This window comes from Lichenostomus cassidix, chromosome 1, assembly GCF_008360975.1.
Source record: "Lichenostomus cassidix isolate B80296 chromosome 1, HeHo_3.0, whole genome shotgun sequence".
Taxonomy (NCBI): Eukaryota; Metazoa; Chordata; class Aves; order Passeriformes; family Meliphagidae; genus Lichenostomus; species Lichenostomus cassidix.
In genome coordinates this window covers 98817611-98831096 of record NC_139479.1, presented here as the reverse complement: position 1 = coordinate 98831096, position 13486 = coordinate 98817611, and the positions used below count along the sequence as shown (strand labels likewise).

Sequence of the window (13486 nt, the reverse complement as noted above, 5' to 3'; positions counted from 1 at the left end):
CAGAGGCCCTCCTTGGCACACATCCCAGCACTGACCCAGACACAGATGCTGGCACCAGCTGAGACCGGCCCTGCTGTCTCACCCACCAGGAGCAACCCCTCTGGGATCGCAGCCAGAAGCATGTCTTGAGCCTCTGGGTGCATGGGTGTGGGGTGCTTCTGACCCGGGATGTGGTGCTTGCCCCAGTCCCTGTCATGTTGCTGAGGACAGGGTAGGCTGTGGCTCAAGTCGGTAGCAATACCTCTCCCTGGGGCCGCAGGTCTGCACAGCTGGGCACAGCACACTTGAAGGTTCAGAGACAAAGCAGGGGGACCATGGGGCCAATGCCTATGACACTGGGCCAGCAGCCTACAACTGGGCCCCTAGCCTCACTTCCAAACCAAAGTGATCCCCCCAAGGCTTTCTCACTCATGGGGCTCAGCCACTTCTAACTCCTCCTGTGCCAGCAGCAGCGGCTTGATCACCCATCACCCCCACATACTGGCAGGGTTCATGTCCATGAGGAACAGGGTCCTCCCCAGACAAGGGGCCCCATCAGCCAGCAGGGAGATGGACAACAGCCAGATATGGGGGGATACCCATGGATCATGAGAGTTGGAGGTGCTGGGGATACCCAGGAGGAGAGGTCCTGGGGTTTGCTGGAATGGCACACAAAGGATTTGCTGTAGTGGGGGAAGTGCAAGCAGCACTGTCCCTGGCTGAGGGCAGGAATCCAGCTAGGAGGGATCCTGGTAAGGAGAAGGAAACACTGTCACCTTGGGGCACCTGGGATGAGAAGTAAGCTCTGGCGTGAGGAAAGCCTGGCCAGGGCAGCCCTGGAGGCCAAGGAGTAAAGGAAAGTAAAACTGCAGTTCTCCTGTGCTCATCTTACTGTGAATTAGTCTGGTTCTCATTAGTGGCTGCTTCTGCTTACTGTGACCTGTGGATGTGTCCATGTGGAAGCAGGACACCCCAAAGCATTGATGACTGTGGGTATGTCTGTGCTGCTGCAGGAGCACCTCTGAAGGGAATGTGGCCCAAGGGTAAGACCACACTGGAGTAGCTACACCTTGAAGCATCTGTGGCAGTGCTGGAGGTCATGCTGGAACACCTCAAAGTGTGTGGCTGTGTATAAGCCCCCAACAGAGCAGGTACACCCCTGGAGGCACTGCAGCCATGCAGGAGGCCAAACTAGAGCATGTGTATACCCCATCCCTGGAAATGTTCAGTGTTGGATGGGGCCTGGAGCAATGTGGTCTAGTGAAAGGTGTCCCTGCTCATGGCAGGGGTTTGGAACAAGATGAGCTTTAAGGTCCCTCCCAAACCAAATAATTAAGCAATTCTATGATTTTGTGAACATTTGTGGACATTTTATGGGCATTTTATGGACATTTCATGGGAGCGGTCTATAGACTAAGGGAATGATATCTGTGCATGATTGCAAAGGGTGGGAAGGGAGTGGTGGGTATTGAATAGCATGGGACCTGAGCAGGATGCACATGGCATAGAATAACAGATGGAGAATGTACTGTGTTGGGCAGAGGAGGGGTTCCCTTTCTTCCATGGGGCTATGGTTTGGATTTTTGCTGGAGGGAGCATTGATAAACAAAGGATGTTTCAGGCAGTGCTGAGCGTCAAAGCCTTTGGTGCTCCTTGCAGTGCCCTACCAGCGAGTAGTGTGGGGGTGTGAATGGAACTGGAAAGGGACATGGCCAGGACATCAGACCCCAGCTGACCCCAGGCATATTCTGAACCACAAGATGTCATGGTAAGCAGTAAAACTGGGAGAGGTTGGTCTGGGGGGGTCACTGCTCACGGTAGAAACAGGAAAGTTGTACAGACAAATCCCTGGCTTCAAGCCAGGTGTCACCAACAGAATTTTGGGGTTTTTGATCATGGGTTGGTTTAGATGACAGCAAGCCTACTGGTGACAGACTGGGTATACCTGTCTCAGAGGGAAAAGGATCTTTGTGCAGGAATTAGCAGGGCATGTTGAGTGAGCCTTAAACTGGATTTCAAGGGGGAAGGGATAAAAAACAGGTCCCTGGAAATAAGCCTGGGAGCGGCTTGATGCTGTTAGAGGGATGGTGTGTTAGTGAGGTCCTTCAGGCTACCATCTCAGTAGATGTAGGGAATGGAGATCCATGCAGCAGCAAGAATGCAAGTGTTATTGATGTGCTAGAAACCATGTAAGCTCCTGACAACGGTCACTCAGGAATTGAAGTGTCTCTCCCCAAAAAGGCATTGGGATCAATAACCCAACTGAAGGTCATCTGCCTGAATGCCTGCAGCATGGGCAGCAAACAGGAAAACCTGGAAGGCATGGTGCAAGCGGAAAACTATGGCATAGTTGCCATCACAGAGATGTCATGGGATGGCTGGCACCACTGGAATGGTGCAATGGATGGTGCTGAATTCTTGAGAAGGGACAGGCAAGGAGTGAGAGGTGGTGGGGTAGCCCTGTATGTGAGGGAGTGTTTTGACTGTCTAGGGCTTTACAGTGGTGATGCAAATCTCAAGGGTTGGTGAGTAAGAATTGTGGGGAAGGCCAACAGGGCAGATATCCAGGTGGGAGTTGGGTGCAGATCATCCAACCAGGACCAAGAGGCAGATAAGAAGTCTCATGATGGCCAGCCTTGTCTTCATGGAGGCTTCAATGCACTAGACATCTGCTGAAAATACAATCCCGTAGATCAGAGGGAGTTCAGGAGGTTTCTGGAGTGGAAGAGATGTTCCTGACACAGCTGATGAGGGGGCAGCTAGGGAAGGCACCTGCTGGACCTATTGGTTGTGAGGAGAGAAGGACTGGTGCATGTTACTACAGTGGTAGGCCACCCTGGATATAGTGACCATGAAAGGGTAGACTTTTGGATTCTTGGAGAAGTAAGGAGGGGAGTCAGCAGAACTGCCACCTTAAACTCCCTGAGAGCAGATTTTGACCTGTTGAAGGGCTTAGTTGACAGAGTCCCTTGGGAGGCTGTCCTGCAGGGCAAAAGAGCCCAGGAGGGCTGGATGTGCTGTAAGAAGGAATCTTCAGGGCGCAGGAGCAGGCTATGCTTAAAGAAGGACCGGAGGGAAGAGAACTATGTCTGAAACTCAGGGTAAAAAGGAGAGTTTATGACATTTGAAAGAAGGGGCAGCAAGCCAAGAAACCAACAAGGATGTCATGAGGTTATGCAGGGAGAAAACGAGAAGACCGGAAGCCCATCTGGCCATTGCTGTAAAAGACAATAAATGTTTCTATAAATACATGTCGGGGGTTGAGAATTTCTTCCCATTCCTGTTACTAAGCAACAAATGGTCCGATGTTCGGAGCGATCAAGCCTTTTGTAAAAGACAAAGGCTAGGTTTTTGGGCAGGGCAAGGTAAGGGAGAGCTGGCCCTGGGAACTCTCTCTCGTGGTTCGGACGCTGAGGGTAGAGGCTGCTGGCTCTTTGCTTTCCAGCTGCTACCAGAGGAAATCCAACTGTGCCCTGTTTTCTCTTCTCTTTGATTCAACTTTTCTCCTCACGGGGAAGGGCACGTTTTCCCCCCCCGGGCTGCGTTTTCCCGCAGCTGCTGCCGGGAGAGTCCGGCTGCCTCTGCTGCCTGCCCCTGCCCTCTGCCGCACGAGACCGCGGCGTCTGCTGTGACTGCAGAAATTCTCGCTGGCCGGAGAGAGAGAGAGCGCCCGCTCCTACTGCCCTGTTCCCTCGCTGCCCTGAGCTGTTTTCCGCTGCCCTGAGCTGTTTTCCGCTGCCCTGCGTGTTTTTCTCAGCCTGCCCGCCATTGCAGTTGCCGGACGGTGACCTGACCCTGCACCACAGCGCCACCTGCAGCCGCTCGGGAGTCATCGCACCTGCCCTGGCCGGCCGGGAGCTCAACAGCGCCCCTGCTGCTTGCAACCGTGATTGCACCACACGGGAGAAGGCTCAGCAGCTCACGTTATCTGCTGTTTGGTTTTCTGGTTCTAGTTGTGGTTTGCTATTATTGTTATTGTTTGTTTATAGATGCTAGTAAAGAACTGATACTCCTTTTTCCCATACCTTTGCCTGAAAGCCCTTGATTTACAAAATTAAATAATTCGGAGGGAGGAGGGGAAGAAAAATCACATCCTCTGCTCTAGGGGAAGGTTCAACCTCTCTTGGCAGACACCTGTCTTTCAAACCAAGACAATACATTAACCACAAAACCAGAGCTAAGGAGAATCTCCTTTATTGGATGGCTGGGGAAACACAGAGACAAAGAATGAGGAAAAGTCTCAGGTACCAGAGCATCCTGAGTGCTATGATGTGGCACGCGCAGACCAACCAGGGGATCAGGCCCGACCAACCAGGGGATCATGCCCAACCAACACGGGTTTGTGGAAGACAGGTTCTGCTTGACCAACCTGGCTTCTGTGACAAGATGACCTGCTGGCTGTGGATGTGTCTACCTGGGCTTTAGTAAAGCTTTTGACATCATTTTCCACAGCTTTCTGGAGAAATTGCTCATGGCTTGGACAGGTGTACTGTTTGCTAGGTAAAAATAAAGGCCTGGATGTCCAGGACCTGAATGGTACCCTTACTCCTCCTGACTTTGGCCAAATGCCCTTACTGTGCTACCAATATTGGCTGTTTCCAGAGGGACCTGGAGCATGTAAAGGCCAAGCATTGTTTTTGAAAAAGCAGCAAATATATCTTTTCATTTGAATCACAGCAAATCTTAGTCTTTGTTCCTTACATGTGCCCTACTAGAGTGCCTTTGCCCCACATTACCTCATGATTTTTTTAGGGTACTTCTACTGCATTTCCTTGTGAAGTTGCTTATGAGTCCTTGCAAATAATCTCCTTGCTTATTCAGGACGGTTAGTCCCAGGCTAGGAGCAGAGATTCTAGCATTCGGTTGGTACTCTGCTGTGAAAACAGGAATGTAAAACATGCCACAAAGGTGGGAGTTTTCTGTGCTGGATCATGGAGAAGCATACACAGTGGTTGAACACTTGAGAGCCAGTTGTGCCTCTGCTAAGCTGTGAATGAAAAATTCATAGAATCATAAAATATCCTGAGTTGGAAGGGACCCACAAGGATCATTGATTGCAGCTCCTGGCCCTGCACAGAACACTCCAACAATCCTGTGCCTGAGAGCATTGTCCAAATACTTGTTAAGGTCTGGCAGCCTTGGGGCCATGACCACTGCCCCGGGGAGCCTGTTCAGTGCCCGACCACCCTCTGGGGGAAGAGCCTTTTCATAATACCCAGCCTAAACCTCCCCTGATAGATCTTCAGGCCATTCCCTTGGGTCCTGTCTCTGGTCACAGAGGGCAGAAATCAGTGCCTGCCCCTCTGCTGCCTCTCCTGAGGAAGTGGCATACTGCAATGAGGTTTGCCCTCACCGTCTCCTCCAGTCTGAACAAGCCAAGTGACCTCAGCCATTCCTCTTAGGGCTTTCCAGTTACTCCCTCCAGCTGGGTGAGCAGACTTTCCAACTGTGCCTGGAGTTCTGTTTTCAACCAAAGTCCCCAGGAAGCAGGCAGAGCAAAATATGTCCCTTGGGGACAGTCACAGGGCTTCCCAAGTGGAAGGCCAGCACAAAGCCTTGAGGGGAACAAAGCGCCAGAGGTCCTGCCCCTGTCCCTGCACACCAGGCTAGCCAACCCCCTGTGAACACAGGTTACCAGCCAAGTGCCCCAGCTCCCCTCCCAGAGTGAGCAGGGAGCTGGCTGGCACCTCTAAGCATTTCCAGGTGGGCCCTTTGTACCTGACAGTGTGGCACAGCTGGCGTTAATGGTTGGGGCAGACCTTGGACCATGCTCCTGGCTGTTGGGGAAATACCATGGGGTGCTGGCCCATGAAAACATAAAAGAGCAGCATCAAGTGAGAGAGAAGGCACTGCTGCCTGCCCTGCAGACTGACCCCACTCCCAGCCACAGCTGAGAAGTTCAGCCAAGCAGGAAACTGGGCACGGACAAACGCATCCACTAGCATCCAGGGAAAGAGTAAGTCACAGTCTTTGTTTTGGCTCTAAAGGAGGGGGGTTAAATAAGAAAGAAACATTAAATAGCTTATATTTTTACGAATGAGGCCATTTCTCTCTCTTGCCAGTAACTCATCCTGGCACGTATTTTTGTTTCAAATTTGTTGCTTTGTAATTGAGGTGAAGTAATAGATTCTGCAAAGTTTGTCTTTCATGTGTTGCAATTCTTTATACACTGTATCTATATGCCTAAGGTACTAATTAATAGTTCTATGAATAATAACTACAAAGAATGGTGGAATGGTTTTGCTCCATTTTGCAAAGACTCCTTGAGCAAATCTTTAAAGGTGACAGAAATATCATGGGAATTATTCCAGCTGACAGGAGTTGAGACATCTTACTCAGTTAAAACTGCCTTGAGAAGAGCACTGGAAGAGAAGGCTCAAGAAAAGAATATCTACGACCTCTGCTTTATTCTGCCATTTAATTTATAAATAAAGTCAGTGATACAATATGGACAAACTAAAGTAAATATGCTATCTCTGTATAGCTCTGGAGTCTTAATAATAATAACATCCACTATCTGAGTGCTGAGAGCTGAGATATCCTGCTGCAAGATGCCCTGCTCCAGAGTTTCAGTCTCCAGCTGCTTAGTGACCACTAATATTTCACACCAGTTTTTTGATCATGCAGCCTTCTGCTCTCGCTTTTTCCCCCTCTAATTTAGGATTTGAATAGAAAATGAAGTGCTACAATACACTGTAATTTTCAGCATTATCTTTTGGGATTAGCAAATCTTTAGTTTCATGTAACATTTAACTTGAACTTTTGTCCAGGTCATGTTAGAATAGGTACTGGGAAATAACCAAAATTACAGTCAAGCTTTCTTTCCTAAGGTTCACTCAATGTAAGTGCCCTTGTTCCAGGGAGTGGTTGGTTTGACATACAAAAATGAGAATTTAAAAAAGCCTTTTAAAAACAAATGCCAGTACTTCAGTGTTGAAGTACTCATCTTGAGTTGCCAAGGATAACTGGTTTTCCAACAGTGCTGACCACCCATCCTTGGGACACCTGGTTTCTTAGGAGGTGTCCCTTTCTGAGGACACATGAACAAACAGGTCTTTGACTGTGTATAGCTTACAAAAGTACTTCTTGTATGAAAATACAATTCACTTGTGCATTTGTGAGCCTGCACACTCATGCTTTATGTTTATACAAACTTGTGGGGTTTTTTGAATCCCAGGGAGCACAACTCCACCAATCATTCTACCTTATGTCTGTGCAGAACAGCTCTCTCCTCTCATCCTGATAAAGCTTTGTGCCACTTCCTTCTCACTTTTCATTTATGTAAATGCTTATCCTGATGCAATTCAAATATTGCTACCCAGGTCAGTGCATGTCTGCCTTCCTGGAATGGCTCTGCCAAGCTGGAATGGCTCCAGGTATGTTCCAGCAAAGAAAATCCTTCCAGTCATCCTGGTCCCTTGCTCTTTATTAGGAAAAGTGCAGACTGCATGTACAAAGCATGGCATGAAAATGAAGATCTTGCACGTGCCTCCTTTCTGCTCTCTCAGCGCTGGGAATAATCAGGCTATGACCTGCTAAGGGTGACTTTCAACTAGGGGAAAAAGGGAGGAATTGCTGCTCCTAATTCTTTGGAACAAGAAGATTTCTTCCTTTCCCTTGACTTTTCTCCTTTATTCTGCCTTCCTGCACTTCCATGTCATAGCCTTCTCCATTGTAACATTTGCCTCTGCTGTGGACAGAAGCTTTGCACAGGATAGACTGGCTTGAGGATTTCACAGAGGTATTTGTAGACGAATTGCCTGTCCTGGAGTCTGTGTACACCTGAATATCAAAATATCCATACAGTGAACATTTCAAGGGTCAGTGTGTTGTTCAAGTTCAGTGCTACAGTATTGCCTATTTTATCTTGCATTTTTATCTTGCTGGGAAGGAATTTGTTCCACTACACTTGAGCACTGCACCACTACAGCCTAATGCCAGTAGCCCAGGCTTCTGCTGCACAAGCAGATGCAAATATAATTTTCAAGTTATTGACAGTAAGGATGGATCAGGCTGCAGCCTGAAAGGCTGTAGAACTTCAGCTTTGATCACAAACTTATTTGCCTGAATTTATCGGTGGACTAACTAAATAAGTACAGTAGTTGTTTAAACAAAGAGATGGAAAACCAAATTCCTCTCAGCCATCAGCCCACTTAGGGAATTCCTAAAATTCCCATGGAGCAAAAACAGCAAATACAGCATTTTGTTTCCCTCAAGGCCACAGTCTCCCTAGGGCTTTCTCGTCAGATTATGTAGCTACTCTGCAGTCAAAACTCAGATTAGGCATATTAAGGGACTGACTCATTGCATTTTCCTGTAATCTTGTATTTTAACACCTGCTCAGTTCAAAATGCCATTTTGATTTAATTGGGTGGGTTTGCTATTCATCCTGTGGACATTACTCAAGGTGCACAAAATGATATAGATTTAAGGTCCTCTTTGCTTAATACAACACTTTCAGATGGGTGTATGTTAGCACGAGCAATCAATGAACAGTTTTTATTAGTTTTTTTCTGAAGAAAGAATGGAAGAAAACACCCTGTAAAGAAATTAATTTTATAGTGTTGGGACTTCTGTTGAAAAGGATTAACTTTCCTTGAGACAGCAGCATTCTCACACAATAGTCAAAGGCTTTTTATTGCATTTTTTCAGTTTTCTTAAAACATAGACCTGCAATTAGGGAAAAAAAAAAGGGGAATGAGCAAAGCAAATTCAAAAACCTGAAATTATGCTACTACTAAATAAGCACTGAAAATCTCCTTTAGCTGTTAAAACCTGTGAAGAAAAAGGATCAGGGATGGAATCTTGTGCTAGAAAACTTTTGGGATAACATCTAATAAACCAACAGGGGTTTCCATGCTGGAAGGAGGATACACATCTAAAAACATACGTCTGAAACAATCAAATGAATAATTTTCTGCTGCTATCTATATCTAGTCTGATTTTAACCTGAGAGGCCCCCCACTTTGACACTTCACAGACACATAACCTGCAACATATATTCCACTTCTTGCGTATACCGCACCAAAACCACACAGAAACTAAATCCTGAGAACTGGATAGGAATGTTTCTGTTTGGCAGGGGACAGAGGAGGATAGAAAGTATTTCTGGAGATAAAATTTTCTGGAATGCCAGAATTTAAAATTTTGTTTGGATTCTGATGGATGGAGCCCAGATGTTATCAGCTAATATAAATCTGAAATAGAATTTTCTTTGGCTGGCTGCAACACAGTAGAGAACTAAAGATTCTCCACTCTTCAGGTACTGAGAAAAATAAAGGAAATAAGAGTTAAAACTAATGAGGATGCATCAAAGTATTTTAGCCTAATGTTTTAGGAATATTAAGTCCTCTAATGTTAAGTAGAAAAAGCAGCATCACTCCTTTTGACACAGGTGGGACTTTGAATCTCTTTTACTTAGTCCAAACTCATGTTGTCACCATTGTCTAGGATTTCTTGCAAGTACTACATCCAACACAGAAAAATCCAAACAATTTCATTTAGCTGTGAAACTGTGTTGGTATTACAGATTTCTGGTCTGTCCCAACTGTTAGCCACTGTTAAGGACTGAGAAAATAAGCAGTGTGCAAGTCTAGTAATAGGATTTTCAATGTGATTAGATACTTAGATAGTGGAAACATTACTAGCAGTAATGACACCGCTACAGCTTGGCTGCGTCTGACCTTTGGAGTTAAACATCAGCCAGCAGTTGGACTGGTATTTCTGGTATGTTCCACAACATAGATTAAATAGATTTAAAAACGTAAATATTTGCTTCCTTCTGTCGTGACTTGGGAATGGTATTCTCCAGTTGAGTACTCCCACTAAAAAAGCTTCCCACACTCCCCTTCCTCCACCTCCAACTGGAGGCACAAAAGGCAAAGCTCATGAATTGAGAGAAGAACAGTTTACTGGAAACAGTAACGAGATAAGAAAACAAACAATAACAGCAACAGGATTAGTAACTGACATCTACAAAACTGTAGGTGTATTACCATGTTTTCTGAAGTGCTGCAGACAAGCATTCTGGATGTGAATCAATCTTTTTACACAATAAGGACCAAATTCTGCCCAGCATGTGCCCTACTGCTGCTTTCACTGTCATCTTTGGTCAAAATTTGTCTCTAATGCTTCTTGGTGCTTCCAAACAGTTACATCAAACCAGACAAACTTTCCAACATCTTTATAATTTGTGTTAAGAAGTTACATTCTGCTTCATTGCCTGTACCATCATATAATATGTCAGGAAAACACAGATGCTCCTGGTAAAATCCAATCCCACTCTGAAAACCAAAGGGCTGGCAGCTGAGAATCCAAGAATCCCACCTAACATGCTCCCAACCATTTGAGGTGGCTCATGGCTAGGAGGGAAACTTGCTCCATTGTCATAGGTATGTGTGGAGTTACTATTTTTCTTTGCCAGTATAAATTAAGTGGAGGCAGAGCAAATGACAAAGCCTGGATCTATCCTATAGTAGTTTCTGTGCAAGACATAATGAGGTGGTCCCTGGTCCCCAAAACTTACAGGCTAAAAATCAGGTTTTATCAGCACTCCACATAGCTCAGAAGGCTATGTGCTGTGTCCAGCAGTGCCTCTGCGCTTAACCAACCTTTCCCTTCCCCTTCCCCTTCCCCTTCCCCTTCCCCTTCCCCTTCCCCTTCCCCTTCCCCTTCCCCTTCCCCTTCCCCTTCCCCTTCCCCTTCCCCTTCCCCCTTCCCCTTCCCCTTCCCCTTCCCTTCCTTTTCCCAGTATATCCCACACAGTTTAAAGGAAAGGTTATCACAATGGTTACTTAGCAATTCAGGTATGAAACAAAACTATTGCCTCTAGCCCTTCTCAGACTGCCTCACTCAGTGAAGTGGAGAACAGGGTCCACTGTCATCCCTGTCTGCTGGGAAGCAAAGCAAGCAGAAAGGAGAAACAAGCAGGAATTGTCATGCACAACTCCTCCTCCTGTTCTGTCCTTACCTCTGCACAGGCCAGGCCAAGGAGCTGCCTGCATAGAGAAGAGGGTCTCCAAGCTGTCTTATAAGCGGATTAAACCACTGAGAGCAAAAGAAGAGCAAAAGAAAAATACCAAACTTGGGTCACAATCCCTTTTCTAAGTGTAGTTGTGCTTTCCCCTTAATGTGGAACGGCAATATGGCTCTGAATAGCTGCAACAGATAATGAGGGGGAAAAGCAAAGTAATATTAACCATTGAGAGATCTTTACTATAATAAAGAAATTGTTTTTCCTGAGTAGGTAAAGCCAAGTGATCTAAATCACTCAGCAAAAGGAGGAAACTCTTGGCAGCTTGGCACCAGTACTAATGAAGCCAATAGCCTATCCTACTTTCTCCGTTTGTCTGGCTCTCATTTTGGCCGGATTCCTTGGCACACGCATCAGTTTTGTGAGAAGTCAGAAGAACCACACGCTAATTTTCACTAAGGAAAACACAATTCGCAACTGCAGCTGTTCCGTGGCTATCCGTGACTGCGATTACTGCCTGGCAAACTTGATGTGCAACTGCAAAACAGTGCTGCCTTCTACCATGGAAAAAACTACCTACAACAACCACCTGACCATCTGGTTCACAGACACCTCTGTGCTGGAGATGCTCCTCAACTTCACAAGGGTGTGGGATTTGAAGCTGTCCTTCTGTGGCACCACTCCTCTCCCAACGGAATATTTGACCATCTGGGGACTTCGAAAACTCCGGGTAAACAAGGTCAAGGGACAATTTCCAGAGCAGAGCGTTACCATCTTCAGCAGCAGCAACAATGACAAAGACTTGCTCGAGGTGCACAACAAAGACAGGCAAATGCTTGCACATATTTCTTTCCTGGATACCTCACTTTTCAATGGATATTCATTGCTGAAGTCATACAGGGTGGAAAATGTCTCCAGTATCATGAAGCACTTTCCCAGCCTGCTGTACTCTGATATTCTCTCAATCTCAGATAATGAGAGTTATGTTGTAACATTTATTTACTGAGTTATTTAACAGTGTCAGTAGTGAGAGGCATGGCAACCTGCTGAGAGTGATAGGATGCCTTCTAGTCTGTCTGGCTTGTCCAGGAGGAGCTGTTAGTGGACTGTGAGAGAGCTCTACAAGGAGGTGTTTGAAGTAAGGCTCATCAGAGTAATTCAGCAAACTCTTTCTTAAAGAACAAAGTAAACATGAAACAATTGTTTTACAAAGCATTTTTAGAATTTTTTTGTTCATATATTGTAAGCTGAGAAATAAAATCTGCAGATAAATTTTGTTTTAAGGTTGTGCCTCAGACAGAAAAAGGCATAACCATGTAGCTCCCATAGCAGAAGAACCCAAGGCCCCCCAGAGAATCACTCAGGTTAGATGGCAGCTCGGCAGGCAAATTCACACGGCTGCTTTGCAAGGTGCAAACTGCACCCATTACACTCAGAGATTTAGGAAACAGAGGTATTTGACTTCCCTCTGTGAAGCAGGTGAGTATTCCCCTGCATCTGTCCTTTCTTCCTTATCACACACATAATCTTTATTTCCAGATCACAGAATATTTTGGGCTGGAAGGAACCAATAAGGATCATCAAGTCTAACTCTTAAATGAATGGCCCATATGGGGACTGAACTCACAACCTGGCTATTATGCTGAGCCAATCTCAGCATCATCTTCAGTTCATTCCTCTGCTAACACCACAACTGCTTCTGGGATCAGACCAGGCAGCTCAGCAGCTGGGTCCTGAAAATTCCCAAGGATAGAGCCTGCACAATCTCATTGGGCAACCTGCTCCACTGCCTTGCCTGTCCTCACTGGGAAACTTTTTTTCATGTATGAACCTTAGCCTCCCCTTCTCCAGGCTCAGCATGCCCAGTTCCATCACACTTTTCTCTCAATCACATGCGCCAGCCCCTGCCCTTCTTGCTGACTCTGCATTGGACCACTTCAGTTGATCCATGTTTTTCCAGGGAAAGGGCGCCTCCTGATGGATGTGCTGACACCTGCAATTTCCCCAAATGCAGGGAACTTCAACTTTTGCGATTAATGGCAAACTGTTCATGCTCTCCCCTATGAGAAAGTAGAAATATCCCATCCAGCGACTCTCATCTGACAAGGGAGGCGAGGATTCGGGCAGACAATTTTCAGATGAGTTGCAGGAGAAAGATTTCATCCCCTGAAAAACACACCAGGACTACTAAAATAGCCCAAAATCTGCTCCTTTGCCCATGTCTGCAGGATCTGCGTTCTGTGAGATATGATTACAGCTGGATCCATACATATGGTACAATAAAGGCTTTGAAATAGCAAGTCCTAAGAGTCTTGCATTGCCAGCAATGGATTACATGAAACTGAGATAAAATATAAGAAAACCTTTGCCCAGAGAAGCAATGGCTGCCCCATCCCTGGAAGTGTCCATGGCCAGCTTGGGTGGGGCTTGGAGCAATCTAGTCTAGTGGAAGGTGTCCCTGCCCAACCCATGGGGGATGAAATTGGGTGGCCTTTAAGGTCCCTTCCAACCAAAACCAGTCTGGGATTCCATTAT

The 13486-nt window shown here is 46.3% G+C and overlaps 1 protein-coding gene across 2 annotated transcripts; it reads left to right on the top strand.

Moving 5' to 3' along the window:
- Positions 1-4290: 4290 nt before the first annotated feature.
- EPCIP (exosomal polycystin 1 interacting protein) lies at positions 4291-12223 on the top strand. 2 transcript variants are annotated; one of them, XM_085073793.1, is made up of 3 exons: positions 4291-5935; positions 10226-10370; positions 11225-12223. In XM_085073793.1, the coding sequence occupies exon 3, from the start codon at positions 11292-11294 to the stop codon at positions 11955-11957; it is 666 nt and encodes a 221-aa protein (XP_084929919.1). In that variant the 5' UTR covers positions 4291-5935; positions 10226-10370; positions 11225-11291; the 3' UTR covers positions 11958-12223. The 2 variants fall into 2 exon arrangements, with proteins under 2 accessions (XP_084929919.1, XP_084929929.1); XM_085073803.1 differs by lacking the exon at positions 10226-10370.
- The last annotated feature ends 1263 nt before the right edge of the window (positions 12224-13486 follow it).

Coding starts and splice junctions, on each gene's coding strand:
- EPCIP (XM_085073803.1), top strand. CDS start 11,292: ATGAAGCCAATAGCCTATCCTACTTTCTCCGTTTGTCTGGCTCTCATT.